The following is a 23,703-nucleotide window of genomic DNA, read 5'->3' as shown; positions in this document are numbered from 1 at the left end:
TGGGTACAGCTGTGTATACTGGGCGGTGATAGGTGGAAAGAGGTACAGCTGTGTATACTGGGCGGTGATAGGCGGAAAGAGGTGGCTGCTATTGTGCCACTGTGAGTGGGTGATCATGGAAACATGGCCCTGTAGTAGCACAATGGAGGTAATATGTACGCACAGGAGTAGTTCATAGATCCCTCACAGCCACAGGCAGGTTTAAATACCGTAATCTTTGTCCAAGCAGGAACCTGTCTGCTGAAAAAACAGAAGCAGAGTCACTATCACTTTATTATTTTTGCTTTACTGATTGTATTCAATATGGCGAAGGTCAAGATATATATATAAAAAAAACAGCTTTTACCATAAGCAGCAATGCTACAAAATAAGTTCCTCGTCAGTATTAAAGTTCCTCAGACCTCAGTGCCTCAGCATGCTTTTTCCTCAGATGAATATAGGCTGTGTGTCTTTCCATTCCAAATTCCAAACAAGGACAGGCAGCCATGGTGCACCAAACAAACATCTGTGTTTGTCTGTGTGTCCGTGTTTGCTGTAGAAGCTTTGGTTGGTGTGCCATAGGCTTAATAATGCATACTGTACTTCTGTGAAATAACGATCTACGTAACACAGAACAAGCAGGCACTCCTTCCTTCACATGTTTAGGATACAATGAGGTCTCTGCCATGTGGCCCAAAGGTAACAGTATCCAGGCAGCAGGTACGCAAATGAGTAGGATGAATCAAAATCATTATCAATCAATTAATCAATCAATCAACCAACCAATCAATAATAATAATAATAATAATAATAATAATAATAATAATAATAATAATTATTATTATTATTATTATTATTATTATTATTATTATTATTATTATTATTATTATAGGATTATTTAAGACTGAGACACTAACAGTTTTGGACTGACAGTCCCCTTTGCTTGTCCCATTAAACAATCTAAATAACAAACAGTAGACGGCGCACTAAACCAGAAAAGCAGCATATAGCTAGGGACAGCTCACATTATGCTTGCTAGCAACCTACTGTAAAAACATAGAGATGAGACCTTTTAAACTGTCTGGACTTGGAATATGAAAAATATATCAACAAACTGCTGATAGTTCTCTAAAAATAACTGCTACAATAGCCTGGTTCTTTCTTTGAAAGTCCATGACCATTTGGCCCATGAAAAACTTTGGTGCACGCCTTCTTACTTCTTATGATTGACAATTTATCAACCAATGATCTCCCTCTATGAATCTACACAAACATAAATGGACGTGATCATTGGCTGCCATAGCCGTCGCTCAGTGACGTCAGTTCTTCATCCAACCAATGGTTAAGTAGTATTTTGCAGAGGCTGAGCAACAGGCTTGGCCCTGTTGAACAACGATCGGGTTAAAACAGTTATGAGTTAGTTATAGACACTATTACCGTTAGAGTGGGAAGTGTTTATTATCTAGTAATAATACATTTTTGTTGAACTGCGTGTAACTGGCAGCGATATAACATTTGCGTTGTTTTTCAAAGACATCTTTTTGAGGCCGTGGCATGGATGAAGTACGGCCTACCAGTGGGGCTCAAGCCCACGGGCTAGCGTCAGTGTTCCCCCCCGGACTGCAGGCGATCTACGCGGAATGCAGACGCCTCTACCCCGACCAGGCCAACCCGCTTCAAGTTACAGCCATTGTCAAATATTGGTAGGTGCCCCGTCCTATAGCAATTACTGACCCGACACGTCGCTATCAAGAGTTGAGCTACTCCAACAAAGTCTTGCGCAGTGGTTAGATGCATAACAGTTAGCAAGCTAACATTATAACGTTACATCCAGACCAGCGACGAAGGCTACTTTGTTTTGGGGTGGTTTGGAATTATAGAATCAGAATTGCTGATCACCCCTTACTTTACATTTTGGTCTAGTGCTCCTCGCGTCAAATGATCTCCCTGGTTAGATTGCAGTCAGACATATCAAATGAGATGTAAACAAAGTTCAGTGATAACACAAACCATGTGTGACCATGTAACAAACTAAACATGTTTTTCGTCCTATGCTTCTCACAGGTTAGGAGGCCCAGACCCATTAGACTATATTAGTATGTACCGGAATATGGGCTGTTCGTCCCAGGACATCCAGGAACATTGGCATTATGTCAGCTTTGGACTGAGTGACCTGTATGGGGACAATAGGGTTCATGAGTAAGTACCCTCATAGTTCTGACTTGCACTTGAACAGGGAAGCGGGGTCTAAAGAAACTGTGAGAATGTGTTTTGTTTGATGTAACAGGTCTTGAGCTGTTTAAATGTAATTGAGGTGTTTTTTTACATTGTGCACTGCAAACCCAGTGATGTAGCATTGTTCGTGTTCTGGGTAAATACTTATGTTAGGAGCCCTCTCTCAGTAGGAGACCCCTAGAGGGAGACTTGGTGTTAATGAGCGGTCATCTCATTATTCGACACCATTGTGTTGATTTTGTCAAGCTGGCGTCACAACAACACAGGAGAGAGGGTATGGTGTAGTAGCAGCTGGCGTCACAACAACACAGGAGAGAGGGTATGGTGTAGTAGCAGCTGTCGTCAACAACACAGGAGAGAGGGTATGGTGTAGTAGCAGCTGTCACAACAACACAGGAGAGAGGGTATGGTGTAGTAGCAGCTGTCGTCACAACAACACAGGAGAGGGTATGGTGTAGTAGCAGCTGTCGTCACAACAACACAGGAGAGAGGGTATGGTGTAGTAGCAGCTGGCGTCACAACAACACAGGAGAGAGGGTATGGTGTAGTAGCAGCTGGCGTCACAACAACACAGGAGAGAGGGTATGGTGTAGTAGCAGCTGTCGTCAACAACACAGGAGAGAGGGTATGGTGTAGTAGCAGCTGTCACAACAACACAGGAGAGAGGGTATGGTGTAGTAGCAGCTGTCATCAACAACACAGGAGAGAGGGTATGGTGTAGTAGCAGCTGGCGTCAACAACACAGGAGAGAGGGTATGGTGTAGTAGCAGCTGTTAACAACACAGGAGAGAGGGTATGGTCTAGTTGCAGCTGTCGTCAACAACACAGGAGAGAGGGTATGGTGTAGTAGCAGCTGTTAACAACACAGGAGAGAGGGTATGGTGTAGTAGCAGCTGTTAACAACACAGGAGAGAGGGTATGGTGTAGTAGCAGCTGTCATCAACAACACAGGAGAGAGAGGGTATGGTGTAGTAGCAGCTGTCGTCAACAACACAGGAGAGAGGGTATGGTGTAGTAGCAGCTGTCGTTACAACACAGGAGAGAGGGTATGGTGTAGTAGCAGCTGTTAATAATAACACAGGAGAGAGGGTATGGTGTAGTAGCAGCTGTCATCAACAACACAGGAGAGAGAGGGTATGGTGTAGTAGCAGCTGTCATCAACAACACAGGAGAGAGGGTATGGTGTAGTAGCAGCTGTCATCAACAACACAGGAGAGAGAGGGTATGGTGTAGTAGCAGCTGTTAACAACACAGGAGAGAGGGTATGGTGTAGTAGCAGCTGTCATCAACAACACAGGAGAGAGGGTATGGTGTAGTAGCAGCTGTTAACAACACAGGAGAGAGGGTATGGTGTAGTAGCAGCTGTCATCAACAACACAGGAGAGAGGGTATGGTGTAGTAGCAGCTGTTAACAACACAGGAGAGAGGGTATGGTGTAGTAGCAGCTGTTAATAACACAGGAGAGAGGGTATGGTGTAGTAGCAGCTGTCGTTTTGTTTGTGTGCGTCAGATTCACAGGGGCAGAGGGAGCCAGTGGCTTTGGCTTTGAGCTGACCTTCAGGCTGAAGAGAGAGGTGGGAGAGACGGCACCACCTACCTGGCCGGCTGAACTCATGCAAGGCTTGGCTCGCTACGTCTTCCAGTCAGGTCAGTAATCGTGCATTCCTTTATAACTGGGGACTGGTTATCTTTCGACTTCAAAGGTCATGAGCTGGGCGGTGACGTCATCAGAGCTGGTATTTCCCATTCCAAACTCGTAGGAGCCTCAGCAGCCCCAACCTCAAAAATCCAAGATGGCTGCGCCGCGCAACAACAGTAGTAGTAATCGTAGTAATATTGTTTAGCACTTCTGTTCTGTTGTTTGTGTCTCATTAAATCAGCTGTACACACAGCACTGCCTAACTTCTATCTGTGTGGACATGAGGCTGCAGTGTTTGTATGCGCAAAATGCCGCGAAATGCCATGTTGTCAATTGTTATTGCTAACAATGGCTAGCCTGGCTAGCGACTGGATCTGACCAATGAACAGTGAACTTCCCAGCTCAAGTTTTCTGCAAATGGAACGCTAACAAAACGGATGTGATGTCATTTAGCCTCCACATCCCAGTTATTTTGCGATAAAGGAACGCACGATAAGACACAGCAGTATGTAACGCTACATCACTGTGTTTGAAAAGGCCAAAGGGGCACTCTTGTCTTTGCTTTCACCTGTTGTAAGCTACTGTACATACTACAACCAACATTATGAAAGATAACAGGATTTATGCTGAACTGATCACCTCAAAACAACATCCATCTCAACATTTTGTCTCATATTCAGTTGTAAAATCAGTCAATATGACTTGTTAAGTTTTTTTTGGTAGGGATATGGTAGGGAGGAGAATTTCTGCACTTCTGTGTTATTGATAAGGGAATACTTTAGTTTTGAATGTAGGGCTGGATGATATGGCCAAAATCTATTCACAATATACTTCTTCATATCAGTCGATACGCTATTTATTACAATATTAGTCAATTAGTGTGTACTAGTGTTAACACTATAACGTCCACAGGAAAAACTGCCAAGAATGCCCATTCATGTCACAACGGATCACTTCATCAACAAACATGTCTGAAAAACACATGTATGTGCCAAGTCTATTGTATTCTGCTTGAATGCATTGCACACTGACTCAAGGGCACTGCACAGATTCAGTGACTGATGCTGTAAATAATGTATATTGAAAATATCGGAGATGTATAAAAAAATATCTTGTTATTGAGGCATATTTTATTGTGATATATATTGATATTGATTTATTGTCCACTCCTATTTCCTATTTTGAATGTCATTTATCTTACCTTCAAACTGGGAAATTTGTGACAAAGACTCATGGCCTGTGTGTGGTTGATTTTAGTAGCAGTGTAATAATAGTCTCGTAAAGGTATTTATCCGCACTGGGCATGAATGATACAACAATTCCCTTGTGGCCGGCTGCTGCCATGCCACCTATTCACGTCTTCACAGAAGAATGTGTTCTTTGTAAAGTTAGCTTGTAAAGCCGTGGCTACACACAGAGACATACATGAACAGAAGAGTCTGCTGCAGCGGTAGCTTGTGTTTGTCACAGCTCTGGGCATTGCCAGGAAGTCTCTGTGTGTGTGTGTGTGTGTGTGTGTGTGTGTGTGTGTGTGTGTGTGTGTGTGTGTGTGTGTGTGTGTGTGTGTGTGTGTGTGTGTGTGTGTGTGTGTGTGTGTGTGTGTGTGTGTGTGTGTGTGTGTGTGTGTGTGTGTGTGTGTGTGTGTGTGTGTGTGTGTGTGTGTGTGTGTGTGTGTGTGTGTGTGTGTGTGTGTGTGTGTGTGTGTGTGTGTGTGTGTGTGTGTGTGTGTGTGTGTGTGTGTGTGTGTGTGTGTGTGTGTGTGTGTGTGTGTGTGTGTGTGTGTGTGTGTGTGTGTGTGTGTGTGTGTGTGTGTGTGCGCGTGTGTGTGAGACAAATGGGTATACACTGTGCTGTTAAGTTGCTAAAATCCCCCAATCGTGTATATAATGTATACATAAAGGGTGGTGGAGGAGGCTATTTAAAAGGCATCCAGGGAGAGAAGAAGTCCATTCTCTCCAGGCTCCTCCCCTTCCTCTCTCCTCTCTCCCCCCCCCCCCCCCCACCCCCACCCCCTCTCTACTCTTCCAGCTGGGGTCAATTTGCGCGTGGGTGGGCCGGGCCCCCTGAGCTAAATGAATGCTGATTCCTCGCCATCTCTCCCCTCGCTTTTCTCCCGCAGCAGAGCTGGACTGGACTGGGGGTGCGTGTTACCTCCCAAGCAGAAGGATTCCTCGCACAGAGACAGAGTTCTGCTTTCTCCGATCCATTTGGGGGTTCTCTGTTTCCCTCTCTCCTCTCTCTTTACTCTCGTTCTCCCGCTGATCTGTGTCCCCTCTCGTCCTCTTCTTAGCTTTCCACCAGTAATTCTGTACCGGCAAATGAGGTGAATTAGAAGAGAAAAGAGCGCTCCTGACTGAGCGGTGGTGCTCAAGCCAGTGACCCAAACGCACTCTGCAAAGGAACACTCCTGGAACAAAGTATTCTAGACAGCTTGAAAAGCCCCCCTCCCATTTTTTCAATTCCTTCCCCCTCGAAGTTCATGTCTGCTCTTTCCTCTCTTCTACAGAAAACACATTTTGCAGCGGGGACCACATATCGTGGCACAGTCCGCTGGACAACAGTGAATCTCGAATCCAGCACATGTTGCTAACAGAGGACCCACAAATGCAACCCGTTCAAACTCCGTTCGGCTCAATCAGCTTTCTCCAGGTGAGGAGTGGACAAGAATCGAGATGTGATATTGGCATCGTGTAAACATCTACGCACCATCAGGCACGTCCAGGTTCTTCTTTACTGCTATGATGAGAAAGAAGAAACCGCACACACTCTGGGTCCAGAGGCAAACGAGATTTAAAATGTATTTGACAACGTTTTTCAGCCCTGGTGGCCTTTGTCAAGTCTGTCATTATACAGACGGAGTGGGATACACAACCTAAATAGGGGCCTTATGTAGAAGAGACAGTCTGGCTTGAGAGACTAACAGGAAGTGTAAACACAATCTGAAGTTCTGATTGTGTTTACACTTCCTGTGACTCATACACCTAAGTCTGACTCATAATGTGAGTCAAACTAGGTTTGAGCAGGTGAGTCAGACTAGTTTGAGCAGGTAAAACCCCAGGCGTTTTGGACAGGAAGTCGTGACACAATAGGTCAAGTGGGCGGGGCTACATAAGGTGAATAGGTGTTCCAGGGGAAATGGACTGGAGGAATGCTGTGCTGCTGCTGCCTTCATAAGCTTGCCCAAGGAATTGGAATTGGGAAATACTGCCTGACTCCAATCATCACCATATTAGCGGAAGCCATTAATCAGTAAATAATGTAAAAAAAAAAAAAAAAATCACAGATTGCAGTTAGGAGGAACTACATTAGCTACAACTCATGTTAGCTCCCATGCTAACTGAATGGCACCTAACCTGATTTATATAGCTGACATACGGTATGCATGCACACCTGCAAACTACCGGTAGTCACCTTTAGGTGACAGCCACCTTTTTCATGTCAAAATAGGGCACTTAAGTGAATGATTGGTGATGAGTGGTTTTGTGTCTGCCCTGGTCTCTGTCAACCTTTTCACTATGTATGCGAGTTGTAGCTAACACTACAGCATAGATCATCTATGTATGTGAGTTGTAGCTAACACTACAGCATAGATCATCTATGTATGTGAGTTGTAGCTAACACTACAGCATAGATCATCTATGTGTGTGAGTTGTAGCTAACACTACAGCATAGATCATCTATGTATGTGAGGTGTAGCTAACACTACAGCATAGATCATCTATGTATGTGAGTTGTAGCTAACACTACAGCATAGATCATCTATGTGTGTGAGTTGTAGCTAACACTACAGCATAGATCATCTATGTATGTGAGTTGTAGCTAACACTACAGCATAGATCATCTATGTATGTGAGTTGTAGCTAACACTACAGCATAGATCATCTATGTGTGTGAGTTGTAGCTAACACTACAGCATAGATCATCTATGTATGTGAGTTGTAGCTAACACTACAGCATAGATCATCTATGTGTGTGAGTTGTAGCTAACACTACAGCATAGATCATCTATGTATGTGAGTTGTAGCTAACACTACAGCATAGATCATCTATGTGTGTGAGTTGTAGCTAACACTACAGCATAGATCATCTATGTATGTGAGGTGTAGCTAACACTACAGCATAGATCATCTATGTATGTGAGTTGTAGCTAACACTACAGCATAGATCATCTATGTGTGTGAGTTGTAGCTAACACTACAGCATAGATCATCTATGTATGTGAGTTGTAGCTAACATGACAGCATAGATCATCTATGTATGTGAGGTGTAGCTAACACTACAGCATAGATCATCTATGTATGTGAGTTGTAGCTAAGACTACAGCATAGATCATCTATGTATGTGAGTTGTAGCTAACACTACAGCATAGATCATCTAATTAAGTTCCTCTTACCTACAAACTGTGAGATCTACGAACTTGAGACAAAGTGTCTTCCACAATCATGGTGATGATTTCAAATTAATTGATCAATAATCAATAAAATATTGATGGTTGAAGATTTTGTAATCATGTTCCGTTGTGTCTCCTATAGATTGTGGGTGTATGTACGGAGGAGCTACAGGCAGCCCAGCAGTGGAACGGCCAGGGCATCTTGGAGTTGTTGCGTGGAGTCCATGTGTGAGTAGAACTGCACATCAACACTAGAGATGAAACGATATGAAAATTTCATATCACGATTATAGTGACCAAAATTATCACGCTTATCAGTATTATCGCGCTATAGAAATGTGCCGGAAATGTTCAAAAAGTACCGATACACTCACTGAAATCATTTCACCAAGGCTGCCCCGGTGCCTGGGAGACTATTGCTTGTGATTACAGCCATGTCTCCTGTGCGCGACCAACTCGCAAGCCTTGGTTGTCTTGGATAGACCTTTGACCTTTTGATTAACAATCACAAGTCTATTTTGTGGACCAACCAACCGACAGTGACTTATAGCAGTGGTTCTTCTCAAATGGGGGTCCGGGGACCCCCAGGGGTCGGTGGCACTTTGCAAGGGGGTCCGCGAAAAGTTTTCAGGAAAATAAAAATACCAACTTTTTTTTGCAAAAGCTTCATAGTTCAACGAAAATATTTTATGCTTTAAATCTAAAATGGTTCATGGATTACATTCTAATCTAACAAACCTATCAATTTAAAAGTCAAGCACTTTACCGTGGAAACTATTAAGCTTAGCCCAAAAATCACAAATCAGAATGAGGGGGTCCCCGGTATATTTTCTATCTTGTAAGGGCTCCTTGGCTAAAAAAACATTTGAGAACCTCTGACTTATAGAACTGCTGGTTGCAGCTAAAAAAACAAATGTGAATTATCTTCATGATTTGATACAGTATTATTAACTCTTCAGCATAATAGTGACTGAACCAATCAAAACCAGGCTATAAAGCAGATGTGAATGGAGTTGCCAAATATAACATACTTTATTATCTATTGTAGCACATTCTTTATATTGATTCTTTATCGAGGTGATATTGCACAATGATGCATTCTAGGAACAACATTAATTTCAACCTTCAACATACTACGACATTCTAGTTCAGTAGAGCCCATACTTGTTACTGTGTGTGAAGCAGTCGGACCAAGATGTTGATGCCTCCAGACTGGTGTCACCAACTCCAAATGTTCTTGAGCTGAACACCATCTGAGACGTGGTGTGAGGTAGGGGTGGAAATCGTGGAGTAACTCACGATACGATATGGTCACGATACTTGGCCCTCGATAACGATATTATCACGATACAGCGATTCTGCGATAATCGATATATTGGAAGAAATTTAACCTACGATACATCACGATATCTGTGTAACTGAAGAGAAAAAAATACCCCTAAAAGGCAAGAAGCAGGTATTATGTATTTATTAGCAGAATTGACATGAACTCTCTCAGAGTTCACTCACTCACTCATACCATTTTCGATACCACGGAGGAAAAGTTACACATTAAGTCTTTTTATTATTATTATTAAAACAAGAAAACCTATATAACCTACCTACCTATATAATTTCTAAAAGTAGATGTTAATGATCAAACATTTCCATTCATGTAGATGTTAATGATCAAACATTTCCATTCATGTAGCCTACAGTATTTATGTTTTTGTTTCAACTACAAACATAAATAAACGTCAACTTGAAACTATGTTTCTACCACACACAGCATAATATTTTAGCCTGTTTATTAAAAAAAAAAAAAAAAAAAAAAAAAAACATATCGATACTTGGTGCCAGTGTATCGATAACGTATCGCAAGTGGAAATATCGCAATACCGGGAGTATCGATATTTTGTCCCACCCCTAGTGTGAGGGACTTGAGCTGAAGACCATCTGAGACGTGGTGTGAATGAATGCTTTTCCTGTGTGCAGTGCTGGTGGGCCGTGGCTGATCACAGACATGAGGAGAGGGGAAACCATTTTTGACATCGACCCACACCTACAAGTAAGGCTTTGTTAAGTTCTGCAGACTTGCCTGAAGGGCAGTTTGTCATATTTATACAGAGGGGAGATGAATTATAGTCCGTGTTCCACAGCTGTTAATTGTTTGTGTATGATACTTTGTCAAGAACACTTCTAGCACTCGAGCTGTGTACTGTACCACCCCAGAGTTGGAAAATGGCCCCCACAGCTGGATCAAGTACAGATTCTGTCAAGTCTCACATTGCATACTTGGTGCCGAGACATAAATAATAAGCAGTTTATGTGATCATATATATATTATATAATCCGAGAGTATGAACATCAAAGATGATGATGTCAGCGATGTCATCGGACTCAAATGACATTAGATGAGCATGACAGGAATTGGAAAAATTGGATTTGAAGTTTTAAGTGCTATGACCAAAACAATTACAGTTTGAAATATAATTTGTCCTTGAAAATGGCTTGAAATCTATCATTATAAAAGAATGGCTGGCAAACCCTGTATAACAGAACACTGTATAGACATTAGGAAGATTATTTTTCATGAACTTGCAGTTTATTTGACTCCGGCGGTATTTAGAAGCCGCTGTCGTCAGCAGTCTGGATGCGACGTCTTCTCACCTCTTCCTGTTTGTGCGAGCCGGTGTTAATGATTGTGTGTGCGTGCCTGTGTGTGCGCGTGTGTGCGTGTGCGTGTGTGTGTGTGTGTGTGTGTGTTGCTCATCCAAGCAGGAGAGAGTGGACCAGGGCATCGAGACCGAAGGCTCCAACCTGAGCGGCGTCAGCGCCAAGTGTGTGTGGGACGATCTGAGTCGACCGCCGGACGATGAAGAGGACAGCAGATCCATCTGCATAGGATCGCAGCCGCGCAGGCTCTCCGACAAAGGTACGCCCGAGTCCCCAAGGGTGCAGGTCAGAGGTCAGAGACAAAGGTACGCCCGAGTCCCCAAGGGTGCAGGTCAGAGGTCAGAGACAAAGGTACGCCCGAGTCCCCAAGGGTGCAGGTCAGAGGTCAGAGACAAAGGTACGCCCGAGTCCCTAAGGGTGCAGGTCAGAGGTCAGAGACAAAGGTACGCCCGAGTCCCTAAGGGTGCAGGTCAGAGGCAGGCCAGCCAAGCCAATAAAAAAAATACAGAGTATGGGGCATCCTGGTAGCTCACCTGGTAGAACGCATACCATTAAGGCGTCGTTGTCCTTCATGCAGCTGACCCAGGTTCGAATCCGACCTGCGGTTCATTTCCTGCATGTTCTCTCCTCTCTCACTCTCTGCTTTCCTGTCGCTGTCTAGCACATACTGTCCTATCAAATAAAGGCACAATGTCCACCAGTGTTGGGTGTAACTCATTACAAAAGTAACATATTGCATGTAATACATTACTTGTAGCAGTAACTCAGTAATATAACTTATTACCAATAGGATTTCAGTAATATTATACCAGTTACTTTGTCAAGTAACACAAGTTACAAATTGAGTTACCGTATTTTTTTATTTTATTTTTTTATCAAAGCACATATATATATATTTTTTTTTCACAATATTTTTATTCAGTTTCACATTTTTCTCCCCACATATATTACACATACATACAGACAGTAGTAATCAAATTCACATACTACATATATTAAGAAGACAAAACTAAACTAAACAAAACAATGATAGATAGCACAAAACGAAACAGACAAAAAAAAAAAAAAATCAAAGCACATATTTAAATAAAGGCTGTTGAAATTATTACTCTGCTAATGCTGTTATTTTGGTGAAACTGGAGTAATGCAAAAGTAGTGTAATAAGTAACGAGTTACTCTACACAGACAGTCATATTGTAAAGTAACTTATTACTTTCAAATGAAAGTAACTAGTAATATGTAGTATATTACATTTTGAAAGTAACTTGCCCAACACTGATGCTCACACAAAAAAATTACGGGTATATATGCAGGTTTTTTAAACCCAGGAAAACCAATTAAAAATAAGTGATTAACACTTTCACATTGCCTCCCACACTGTTGGCACTTATTTCAGTTATGACTTCTGACTTCTGATTTAACCTCAGACACACAGCTAGCCTCAGTCTCCTCAGACACACAGCTAGCCTCAGTCTCCTCAGACACACAGCTAGCCTCAGTCTGCTCAGACACACAGCTAGCCTCAGTCTCCTCAGACACACAGCTAGCCTCAGTCTCCTCAGACACACAGCTAGCCTCAGTCTGCTCAGACACACAGCTAGCCTCAGTCTGCTCAGACACACAGCTAGCCTCAGTCTCCTCAGACACACAGCTAGCCTCAGTCTGCTCAGACACACAGCTAGCCTCAGTCTGCTCAGACACACAGCTAGCCTCAGTCTGCTCAGACACACAGCTAGCCTCAGTCTCCTCAGACACACAGCTAGCCTCAGTCTGCTCAGACACACAGCTAGCCTCAGTCTGCTCAGACACACAGCTAGCCTCAGTCTGCTCAGACACACAGCTAGCCTCAGTCTGCTCAGACACACAGCTAGCCTCAGTCTGCTCAGACACACAGCTAGCCTCAGTCTGCTCAGACACACAGCTAGCCTCAGTCTCCTCAGACACACAGCTAGCCTCAGTCTCCTCAGACACACAGCTAGCCTCAGTCTGCTCAGACACACAGCTAGCCTCAGTCTGCTCAGACACACAGCTAGCCTCAGTCTGCTCAGACACACAGCTAGCCTCAGTCTCCTCAGACACACAGCTAGCCTCAGTCTGCTCAGACACACAGCTAGCCTCAGCCTCCTCAGACACACAGCTAGCCTCAGTCTGCTCAGACACACAGCTAGCCTCAGTCTGCTCAGACACACAGCTAGCCTCAGTCTCCTCAGACACACAGCTAGCCTCAGTCTCCTCAGACACACAGCTAGCCTCAGTCTCCTCAGACACACAGCTAGCCTCAGCCTCCTCAGACACACAGCTAGCCTCAGTCTGCTCAGACACACAGCTAGCCTCAGTCTCCTCAGACACACAGCTAGCCTCAGTCTCCTCAGACACACAGCTAGCCTCAGTCTCCTCAGACACACAGCTAGCCTCAGTCTCCTCAGACACACAGCTAGCCTCAGTCTCCTCAGACACACAGCTAGTCTCAGCCTCCTCAGACACGCGGCTAGCCTCAGTCTGCTCTGAGTCAAATAGGGCCACCATCTCCAGAGGCGCCTCAAAAATAAAATACGCTGTGTTGCTAAAATGGAATGACTCAATTCGCCTGTTTCACCTCAGCCATTTTGTGTCTAAAAGGCAGGTGCAACCAAAACATTAACGAGGGCCCCCCGGCACACGGAACACCTAAATGGATTGGAAGTTGGAAACCCTCATTAATGTTTTGCTCGCACCTGTGTTACTTCCTGCCTTTTAGACACAAAATGGCTGCTGGTGGGAAAAGGCCCATGTGTACGCAGGGTACAAGTGTTCTGATCTGTGTGATGATGGGATAACTCTGTGTGTGTGTGTGTGTGTGTGTGTGTGTGTGTGTGTGTGTGTGTGTGTGTGTGTGTGTGTGTGTGCGTGCGTGTGTGCGTGTGTGCTTAACAGACACAGAGCAGATCAGGGAGGCCCTGAGGAAAGGACTGGAGTTCAACAGCAAGGCAGCACTCCCACCCATCAACAGCCAGAGACAGAGCCATGAGAAATCTCAGTGAGTGTCCTCCTACACACACACACACGCACACACACACACACACACACACGCATACACACACACACACACACACACACACACACACACACACACACACACACACACACACAGTCACACTCACCTAACTTCACCTCAGCACAAAGCCTACATACATACGGATCATTCCCTCCAACATGTGCAGTGACTCAGAGCCCAGCCGGCGTGTGAACGCTTATCATGCCTGTTTCTTAGCCACCTGCACGATATGGAAGATTGTATTGTAGCTATTCCTTAGTGATTTTTCCATAGACAATCTTTGGGCCATTTGCAGAGCCAGCAGCATCAAAGGTTGTAACAAGTAGACTTGTGTGAAACTCCTAAGCCCATGGCACACCAATCAAACATTCTCCAACAAACACCAACAAACACCAACAGACTATAGACCCATTTCACGGGGGCCATTTTGTGCCGAAAAGGCAGGATAAACACAGGTGCAAGCAAAACACTAATGAGGGTTTCCAAATTCCAACCATGGAAGTTGGAAACCCTCATTAGTGTTTTGCTTGCACCTGTGTTTCCCCTGCCTTTTCGACACAAAATGGCCCCCGTGAGAAGGGTCCATTGTCTGTGAATGTTGGCAGATGTTGGAGATTGTTTGAAAGCATGGCACACCGACCAAACGTATTCAGCACAACAGCTGTTCTAATTTCAGCCAAATGGTGGCGGTAATGCAACAATAACTATGCCAACTGCCGTAAAACACCAAAGAAGAAGAAGCGGACCAAATAACTTCCGTGTTTACTTCGACCTACACTGCTGATGCTGACAAGACACTAATGCTAATGTTAAAGCCCCTTACGCTAGCATTAGCTACTTATCGTTAGCCCACTATAAACTCACCAGTAGTGCCGAGTCTTTCAGCAATCTCTTCTATTGCTTTCGCCCGGCTGTTTCGTTTGGAAAATCGTTGAGATGACACATCGTGCAACTCTCGTTTTGATTCCCACAGCTCCACCAAGAGTTCCTCTCTTTCCAGGGTCCAAAACGAAGCCATCGACAGCAACAACACAACAGCCAGAAGTTTACTGCTAGCTAGTACTGAGTGTGCGCGCGTGTGCGCGAGCTCCGTTTCCATGGATACGCGACTGAAAACATGGTGAACTGACCAGACAACCGCGAACACCGAACAAGCACGGATTGAACATGTTGAATCCGGGCGAACATCACCGAACATCGCCGAACACGAACAGACAAGGACAGACAGCTATGGCACACCAAAGGAACATCTACGTGTGTTCGTGTTCGTTCGTGTTTGTTGGAGAATGTTCGATTGGTGTGCCATGGGCTTTAGGCAGGGAGCCCCCACAGGACATCAAATATAAGACGAGGAGCAAAACAAAAACAACACGTAATAAATATGAAACGTAGCATGAAGGAACAGAAAACCCATGAGAGCAATAATGAATAATTATTCATAATTATCAATATGAAATAGAGTCAGAAGGCAGAAGAAACACTAGCAATGGCAGTGCAGCCATCCTCTTCTTTTCTGACGATCACTGTCTTTCTGTGTCCCTCGCACTCTTCCTCTCCTCCTCCTCTTCCTCTTCTCCTCTTCCTCTCCTCTTCCTCTCTTCCTCTTCCTCTCCTCCTCTTCCTCTGTTTCTCAGGAGTCGGAAGGACAGTCTGGAGAGTGAGAGCTCGGCAGCCATTGTTCCTCATGAGTTGGTGCGAACACGACAGTTGGAGAGCGTCCATCTGAAGTTCAACCAGGAGTCAGGCACACTGCTGCCCCTCTGCCTCCGGTATGGTGACGTTATTACACACACACACACACGCGCGCGCACGCACACACACACACACACACCATATTTTCCCTAAAGAAAGAGATCAATAATAGCTCAAATAATAATATAGTAATAATAATTAATAATAATAATATGAGTGGGCATACAAGGACTTCTCGGGTGTATTGGCTTAATATGTAACATTATCCTGATAAGATTTTGTGCTGCTAATTAGGTTTTGTACGATTTATATGAACCTGAAAACATCATCATACCATCAGGTGGTATCTGTATCTATATATAAAATAAATAAATAAATAATATATATATATATATATATACATACATACATACATACATACATACATACATACATACATACATACGGTACATACATACATACATACACACATACATACATACTGTACATACCTTTTTCAACTCTCTCCACTCGGGTGTCATAAAGGAAAGTTACTTTAGGCAGTTAGTGTGTCTGATGCTGTTTTAAGTGAAGAAAATAACAATGTTTCCAAAAATGCAGAGCACCTTGACTGAAGTGTAGATTGTCACATGACCTGGGGCACAGCACAGAATCATGTATGTGTCCATGCATTAATGTTTTGATCACTGATAGCTTGCAGGAGAGAGATGTAAAGTGGCCTCCTGCTGTTGATGCCACATAAGCACAACAATGGGGGAAGGATGTTTTGCATGTGTTTGCCTTTTAATTGTAATGAGTGGAGAGGAGCCCTGCACCCTGTCACAACACAAACTATGTGCCAGGCTTATGGCACAAATAGAAGGACAAATGGAATACATGAATTGCTATGGTGACAACTAGGGCTGGCACGGATCACGGATAATCCGTGACCCGTACGGATCAGCCCCCACGGTTCGGCACACGGTTCGGAACGTCAATGGTCCGCGGACCCCCCCCCCCCCCCCCCCCTTTCGTTTCATTTAACGTTTAACGTTAGTGTATGAGAACGCCCAGCGCAGCCAGACACAGACAGGCATAATCATGGCAAGCACAAGTGAGCTTCCTCATCTCTTGTCGCTGCTGTAAAGTATGTCTGAAGGCTGTGGCTAGTGGCTACTAAACACAGCGTCACACAAACTTATTTCAACACCTCTTAAAAAACACAGGAATGCGATCAGTGTGTTGCGGGCTCCACAAGATAACGAGAGCCACAACACACACACACACACACACACACACACACACACGCACACACACACATGCGCACACACACACGCGCACACGTTTCACAAACACATTACCACTGGACGGTAAAATGTTGCCTTAGGACACATAACAACAAAACAACACGTGGGGCCACTGAGTAGCTTAACGTAGCATCAACGTTATATTTCCAGACTGACCTGCGGTCTGGTCTGTAGTAGGTCTGTACCTGTGTCATGTGACTGGTGCAAGCAACAGCCACGAAGTTAGGCATAGCAGTGACACCTAAAACAGGAAGTTGGGTCGTTCTGCCTTCAGAGTAAAAGCATACATTGTGTCACTTATGAGAAAAAAATATTTTTTGAGCTGTGCAGGGCAACAAATGGTTAGAGAATTATAATAGTATTAAAAAAATCTAATCGAAAATCTAATTTTGAGAGAAAAAATCTGACATATATATTTTTTTGCTGATCCGAAAAATCCGTGATCCGTGGCTCAAAATCCGTCACGCGATCCGATCCGTGGGTTTTCTGATCCGTGCCAGCCCTAGTGACAACAAACCGAGATCAAAGATGGTGCAGTTTAGATTAGATCATCGGATTCTGCTCTTTGCTTCTTGATATGCTATCTGTCATGTTTCATTTGCAAACCTGTGGTTGATGATTATCTGGGCTTTGTTTTAATGAGGGCTGGTACATGACTATTTCATCATTTTTTGCAATGCAAAACAGCAGTTACTGTCTAATATGAACTGTGGAATTTTGAACAAATTTGCTTCTCGCTGCAGCCGGGAGATGAGGATGAACCTGCTTTATGTAATCGCTGTCTCTGTGGGAAAAGAACAAGGCCACAGTCATCTCACAGAGACGCCTTTGTGTGCGAGAGGGGAGACAGACAGAGAGGGAGAGATGTGCAGGGAGTTAAGACAGACAGAGAGGGAGAGATGTGCAGGGAGTTAAGACACAGAGAGGGAGAGATGTGCAGGGAGTTAAGACACAGAGAGGGAGAGATGTGCAGGGAGTTAAGACAGACAGAGAGGGAGAGATGTGCAGGGAGTTAAGACACAGAGAGGGAGAGATGTGCAGGGAGTTAAGACACAGAGAGGGAGAGATGTGCAGGGAGTTAAGACACAGAGAGGGAGAGATGTGCAGGGAGTTAAGACAGAGAGAGAGGGAGAGATGTGCAGGGAGTTAAGACACAGAGAGAGGGAGAGATGTGCAGGGAGTTAAGACACAGAGAGGGAGAGATGTGCAGGGAGTTAAGACAGAGAGAGAGGGAGAGATGTGCAGGGAGTTAAGACACAGAGAGAGGGAGAGATGTGCAGGGAGTTAAGACACAGAGAGGGAGAGATGTGCAGGGAGTTAAGACAGACAGAGAGGGAGAGATGTGCAGGGAGTTAAGACACAGAGAGAGAGAGATGTGCAGGGAGTTAAGACACACAGAGAGGGAGAGATGTGCAGGGAGTTAAGACAGACACAGAGGGAGAGATGTGCAGGGAGTTAAGACACAGAGAGGGAGAGATGTGCAGGGAGTTAAGACACAGAGAGGGAGAGATGTGCAGGGAGTTAAGACACAGAGAGGGAGAGATGTGCAGGGAGTTAAGACACAGAGAGGGAGAGATGTGCAGGGAGTTAAGACAGACACAGAGGGAGAGATGTGCAGGGAGTTAAGACACAGAGAGGGAGAGATGTGCAGGGAGTTAAGACACACAGAGAGGGAGAGATGTGCAGGGAGTTAAGACAGAGAGAGAGGGAGAGATGTGCAGGGAGTTAAGACACAGAGAGGGAGAGATGTGCAGGGAGTTAAGACAGACAGAGAGGGAGAGATGTGCAGGGAGTTAAGACACAGAGAGGGAGAGATGTGCAGGGAGTTAAGAGGGAGAGATGTGCAGGGAGTTAAGACACACAGAGACGGAGAGATGTGCAGGGAGTTAAGACACAGAGAGAGAGAGATGTGCAGGGAGTTAAGACACAGAGAGGGAGAGATGTGCAGGGAGTTAAGACACACAGAGAGGGAGAGATGTGCAGGGAGTTAAGACAGACAGAGAGGGAGAGATGTGCAGGGAGTTAAGACACACAGAGAGGGAGAGATGTGCAGGGAGTTAAGACACAGAAAGGGAGAGATGTGCAGGGAGTTAAGACAGACAGAGAGGGAGAGATGTGCAGGGAGTTAAGACACAGAGAGAGGGAGAGATGTGCAGGGAGTTAAGACAGACAGAGAGGGAGAGATGTGCAGGGAGTTAAGACACAGAGAGGGAGAGATGTGCAGGGAGTTAAGACACAGAGAGGGAGAGATGTGCAGGGAGTTAAGACACACAGAGAGGGAGAGATGTGCAGGGAGTTAAGACACAGAGAGAGAGAGATGTGCAGGGAGTTAAGACACAGAGAGGGAGAGATGTGCAGGGAGTTAAGACACACAGAGAGGGAGAGATGTGCAGGGAGTTAAGACAGACAGAGAGGGAGAGATGTGCAGGGAGTTAAGACACAGAGAGGGAGAGATGTGCAGGGAGTTAAGACACAGAGAGGGAGAGATGTGCAGGGAGTTAAGACAGACAGAGAGGGAGAGATGTGCAGGGAGTTAAGACACAGAGAGGGAGAGATGTGCAGGGAGTTAAGACACAGAGAGGGAGAGATGTGCAGGGAGTTAAGACACACAGAGAGGGAGAGATGTGCAGGGAGTTAAGACAGACAGAGGGAGAGATGTGCAGGGAGTTAAGACAGACAGAGAGGGAGAGATGTGCAGGGAGTTAAGACACAGAGAGGGAGAGATGTGCAGGGAGTTAAGACACACAGAGAGGGAGAGATGTGCAGGGAGTTAAGACAGACAGAGGGAGAGATGTGCAGGGAGTTAAGACACACAGAGAGAGGGAGAGATGTGCAGGGAGTTAAGACACACAGAGAGGGAGAGATGTGCAGGGAGTTAAGACAGACAGAGAGAGAGAGATGTGCAGGGAGTTAAGACAGACAGAGAGGGAGAGATGTGCAGGGAGTTAAGACAGACAGAGGGAGAGATGTGCAGGGAGTTAAGACAGACAGAGAGGGAGAGATGCCGCAAGTCTCCTAAGTGGGCGTGTCCGTGGGAAAGCATGGGCAAAACCCACGTGACAAAATGACAGGAAGTGAGTTGAAGTTGGGCCTTCTTGCTTGAATCTCATGGTCTTTGGAGGAGCAGGATGCACTGCAGCTGTCATGGTGGAGCACTCACCTTAGCCACTGTCTTCCACAGGGGACGGCTGCTGCATGGCAGACACTTCACCTACAAGAGCATCAACGGAGACACGGCCATCACCTTTGTGTCTACAGGAGTGGAAGGATCCTTTGCTACTGAGGAGCACCCGTACGCAGCTCATGGCCCCTGGCTGCAGGTACACACACACACACACACACACACACATACACACACACACACACACACACACACACACACACACACACAAACAAATGGTCTACCCACCAATGATAGGGAGGGCAAAATCTGTAGTATGTTTGATTTTTCATTAAGAGAAATCACTGCAGGTATCGATGCTGTTGCAAATAAGTATTGTATCGGTTTAAAAAACATTTTTTAATCAATACTATCGATACTTTTGACAACCTTATCCTCCATTAGGGGTGTGACGATTCACTCAGCTCACGATAGGATACACAATATTGGGTTCACAATCTCGATACGATTCGATGATTGTTGTAGTATATCGCTTTTCGGTGTTGCACTTTTTAGACGGTCCCTAAGCACACGCCTCACAGCGGAAAATATGATCTGTCCAGCTCAGAGGATGATTCGTTTTGGTGAAAATGAGGTTGTAGGTCATCATTGTCTACCCAATCAGAACCCAGATAGGGTGTAGGTCATCATTGTCTACCCAATCAGAACCCAGAGTCTATTTTGGCACGTAAATAGACTCACCGCTTCCCACTGTCTCCAAAATGTGCGCATGCAGTATCTGATATCGGGACTCAGTCTTTCATCTCGACAAGGCATTTTATCACATTTTTTTTATATCACAGAATTTCTGGGCATGATATTTTGTCACATTCCCTAGTCTCCATACAGTGCTTTCATTGTTGATGTATGTATTTGACTGACTGCTCTCCCTCCTCCTCAAGATCTTGTTGACTGAAGAGTTTGTGGAGCAGATGCTTGGGGATTTACAGGAGCTTAACACTTGCGAAGAGGTGGGTTTGAACCTCCTTTATATTTTCACAAAGTTAAGTTTTGTCGTTTTTGTTGAACTTGACATTTCAAGTTACCTTGTATTTCCTTTCTGTTTTTATAGACAAAGTTACCCAAGGAGTACAGTTGGCCAGAGAAGAAGCTGAAGATCTCTGTCTTACCAGACTCTGTGTTTGACAACCCGCTGCAGTGAGACGTGGACTACAGACACACACACACACACACACACACAAACACAAACACAAACACACACACACACACACACACACACACACAAACACAAACACAAACACACACACACACACACAAACACAAACACACACACACAACTTTATCCTTGTGTCCTTACATACATCTCTGTCCTGGCTGAGAACACACTAACAAAAACACACAGACACACACTCCTAGACCAGACTATCATGAACATGAGATGCCCCGGGACAACCATGGACCCTGGACTGTCGAGGGGCTCCGATCTCTCTTGCATTCCCCCACTGGACGGCCAGGGACCGCCTCGCTCATAAAGACTATCAGATCATACTGCGCTGGTGACAAGAAGATTCTGGATGATCCAATCTAGAGGGTTTGATCTGAAGACAGCTCAGCCTCGCCCCACTGTTTACAACGTCACTCGGAGGCTTGAGTGTTTTTGGAAAATGTTCAGTCAACATCAAACCTGCCTCTCCAGATGGTTGACCTGGTGGAGCAGTCGTTATTGGTGACAACGCTAGCCATAGGGCGTAACAGGATTGTTGTCATTCCTCCAATAAATGCCTGGTAAGGTCTCAGGTCTAGACACACTATAGAAGACATCACTAATGGAGTTAGGAATTTGAGAGATTACCAGACGGGCAAAATAAAACTGTCCCAAGCAATAACTGGGTTGCACTCCTCAAATATTCAAGATTATATTTATTCCAGTGGCCATAGTAAGGGCAGAAAAGCCACCCTGAACCTTTTTGACTGTGTTCCTTTCGAATTAGTTTTTATGTATAGTATTTTCAAATGCTGGACATTTCTCTTGTATGTGTTTATGGTCATACCAAAGTGATAGCAGTTGGCACTCTGCTGCCAATGCTGTCTGTGTGTCATATGCGACGTGATGATGCCGATGTGACAGACTGAAACTTTTCTTCCTTACCTGCCTTTGTCTGGGATAAACCCAAGTATTTGAACTGCTTTTCTCATATGTGTCAAATATTACAGGTAGCCTACTACAACCCACCCCTCCTCCCCCCCGTGCCGAGAACGAGCAATATTTTTGACGTGTGTTTTATTGCAATTTTGTTGATGTCCGTTTTCACGTCATGAAATGACATAAGTTGATCTTTCAGACATTTTTTTTTTTTAGTACAGGCTGAACAGCCATTTTCAAGGTCCACTATACATCTTAATGGCAAGCCACGTTCAGTATCCTCTCTGGAGGGTTTATGTGGCCACATACATATGACGTTCATTTCCGTCATTACATTTCCCCCATCAGTAGGACTTGCTCGGAAGTGAGTTGGAGTAAAATTCCTCAGTGCCTTGATTTGAGAAGGACCGTGCATTCTGTGGACTGTCTTCTGCTGCCTACAGCTCCTTCAGATACATCACTTTGAATGAAGGCCGCTGTATTCAACGTGTTTTTCTTGATACTGCCGTTGCATTCCACGTTTGTTAACCACAGAGCAAAAGACAACGTGTCCTACAGTGTCCTCTTACAAAAACAATACTCCTCCAACATGTGTTGGCACATCTTATTTTCGTTTGTCTTTTTTATTCAGAGTGACGATGTAAAAGAGGTTTCGAGGGCATTCATACAATATTTTGTAATTACCGTCTAATTTCACTGATCTGCTTGTTTTGTCTGTAATCCCAAGTGCATTAAAGGTTATAGATATTTACACAGTAAAGCTGGAACAAGGCTGACTTATTACACTCATGTCCCCACACTATTGCAAGAATATGAACGGCCTGGCACGGTGGCTCAGTGTTTTTAGCAGCACCGTGGCCTCAAAGCAAGACGGTCGTGAGTTTGAATCCCTCTGTCTTTTCTGTGTGGAGTTTGCATGTTCTCCCCCTGTTTGCGTGGGTTTCCTCTGGGTGCTCCGGTTTCCTCCCATGCACAGTCGAAAGATATGCTGTGTTTGTAATAGCAATGTAGGCTATATAAACAGGTGTGGTACTGTATTTGTGTGTATATATATGATGTAGCCTATATGACTGTGCAGATGCTATGTAAAGCCCTCTGAGACATGCTTGTAAACATAACTGAACGGAACGCTTTATATACTATGTATTGTGCATTAGAGAACGTTCCACTATGGTAGTGAATATAAAGGCAGAAATGTAATATGTATCCAGTCCACCAGTGCATTATCTCGCTGTGTAGATGCCTAAACTTCATGTGTGGGCACATATATAGTTGAATTTTATTTATTTATTTTGTATTATTATTATTATTATTATATATAGTTATATAGTTGCATATTAGCTCACAGATCAGATCACCACTTGATCAAACTCCCCCACATCCGCAAATGAGAAGATATATTGTGTGGGTTATGATTTAGTAGTGGAAACTGCATAATTTGTCTACTAGAAAAGTATTCAAAACACTGCCAAATTCATGCATTTTTCATTCGGCCAATAAAAGAAATTAAGAAATAATTTCTCAAAAAT

The 23,703-nt window shown here is 44.5% G+C and overlaps 1 protein-coding gene across 2 annotated transcripts; it reads left to right on the top strand.

Moving 5' to 3' along the window:
• Positions 1-1,375: 1,375 nt before the first annotated feature.
• On the top strand, positions 1,376-22,928 carry sufu (suppressor of fused homolog). Of its 2 annotated transcripts, none has more exons than XM_083657998.1 (12): positions 1,376-1,682; positions 2,044-2,178; positions 3,725-3,861; positions 6,360-6,502; positions 8,386-8,471; positions 10,218-10,290; positions 11,004-11,157; positions 13,812-13,914; positions 15,567-15,701; positions 20,092-20,230; positions 20,973-21,041; positions 21,143-22,928. In XM_083657998.1, exons 1-12 carry the CDS (start codon positions 1,534-1,536, stop codon positions 21,230-21,232), a joined length of 1,413 nt encoding a protein of 470 aa, XP_083514124.1. In that variant the 5' UTR covers positions 1,376-1,533; the 3' UTR covers positions 21,233-22,928. The 2 variants fall into 2 exon arrangements, with proteins under 2 accessions (XP_083514124.1, XP_083514123.1); XM_083657997.1 differs by having other exon boundaries at positions 11,001-11,157.
• Positions 22,929-23,703: the final 775 nt, after the last annotated feature.

Source organism: Poromitra crassiceps (assembly GCF_964638095.1).
Source record: "Poromitra crassiceps genome assembly, chromosome: 22".
Classification (NCBI taxonomy): Eukaryota; Metazoa; Chordata; class Actinopteri; order Beryciformes; family Melamphaidae; genus Poromitra; species Poromitra crassiceps.
This window is presented reverse-complemented; position numbering and strand designations above follow the sequence as displayed.

Coding starts and splice junctions, on each gene's coding strand:
- sufu (XM_083657997.1), top strand. CDS start 1,534: ATGGATGAAGTACGGCCTACCAGTGGGGCTCAAGCCCACGGGCTAGCG. Junction 6,503..8,385: donor GCTCAATCAGCTTTCTCCAG/GTGAGGAGTGGA, acceptor TGTCTCCTATAG/ATTGTGGGTGTATGTACGGA. Junction 15,702..20,091: donor CTGCTGCCCCTCTGCCTCCG/GTATGGTGACGT, acceptor TGTCTTCCACAG/GGGACGGCTGCTGCATGGCA.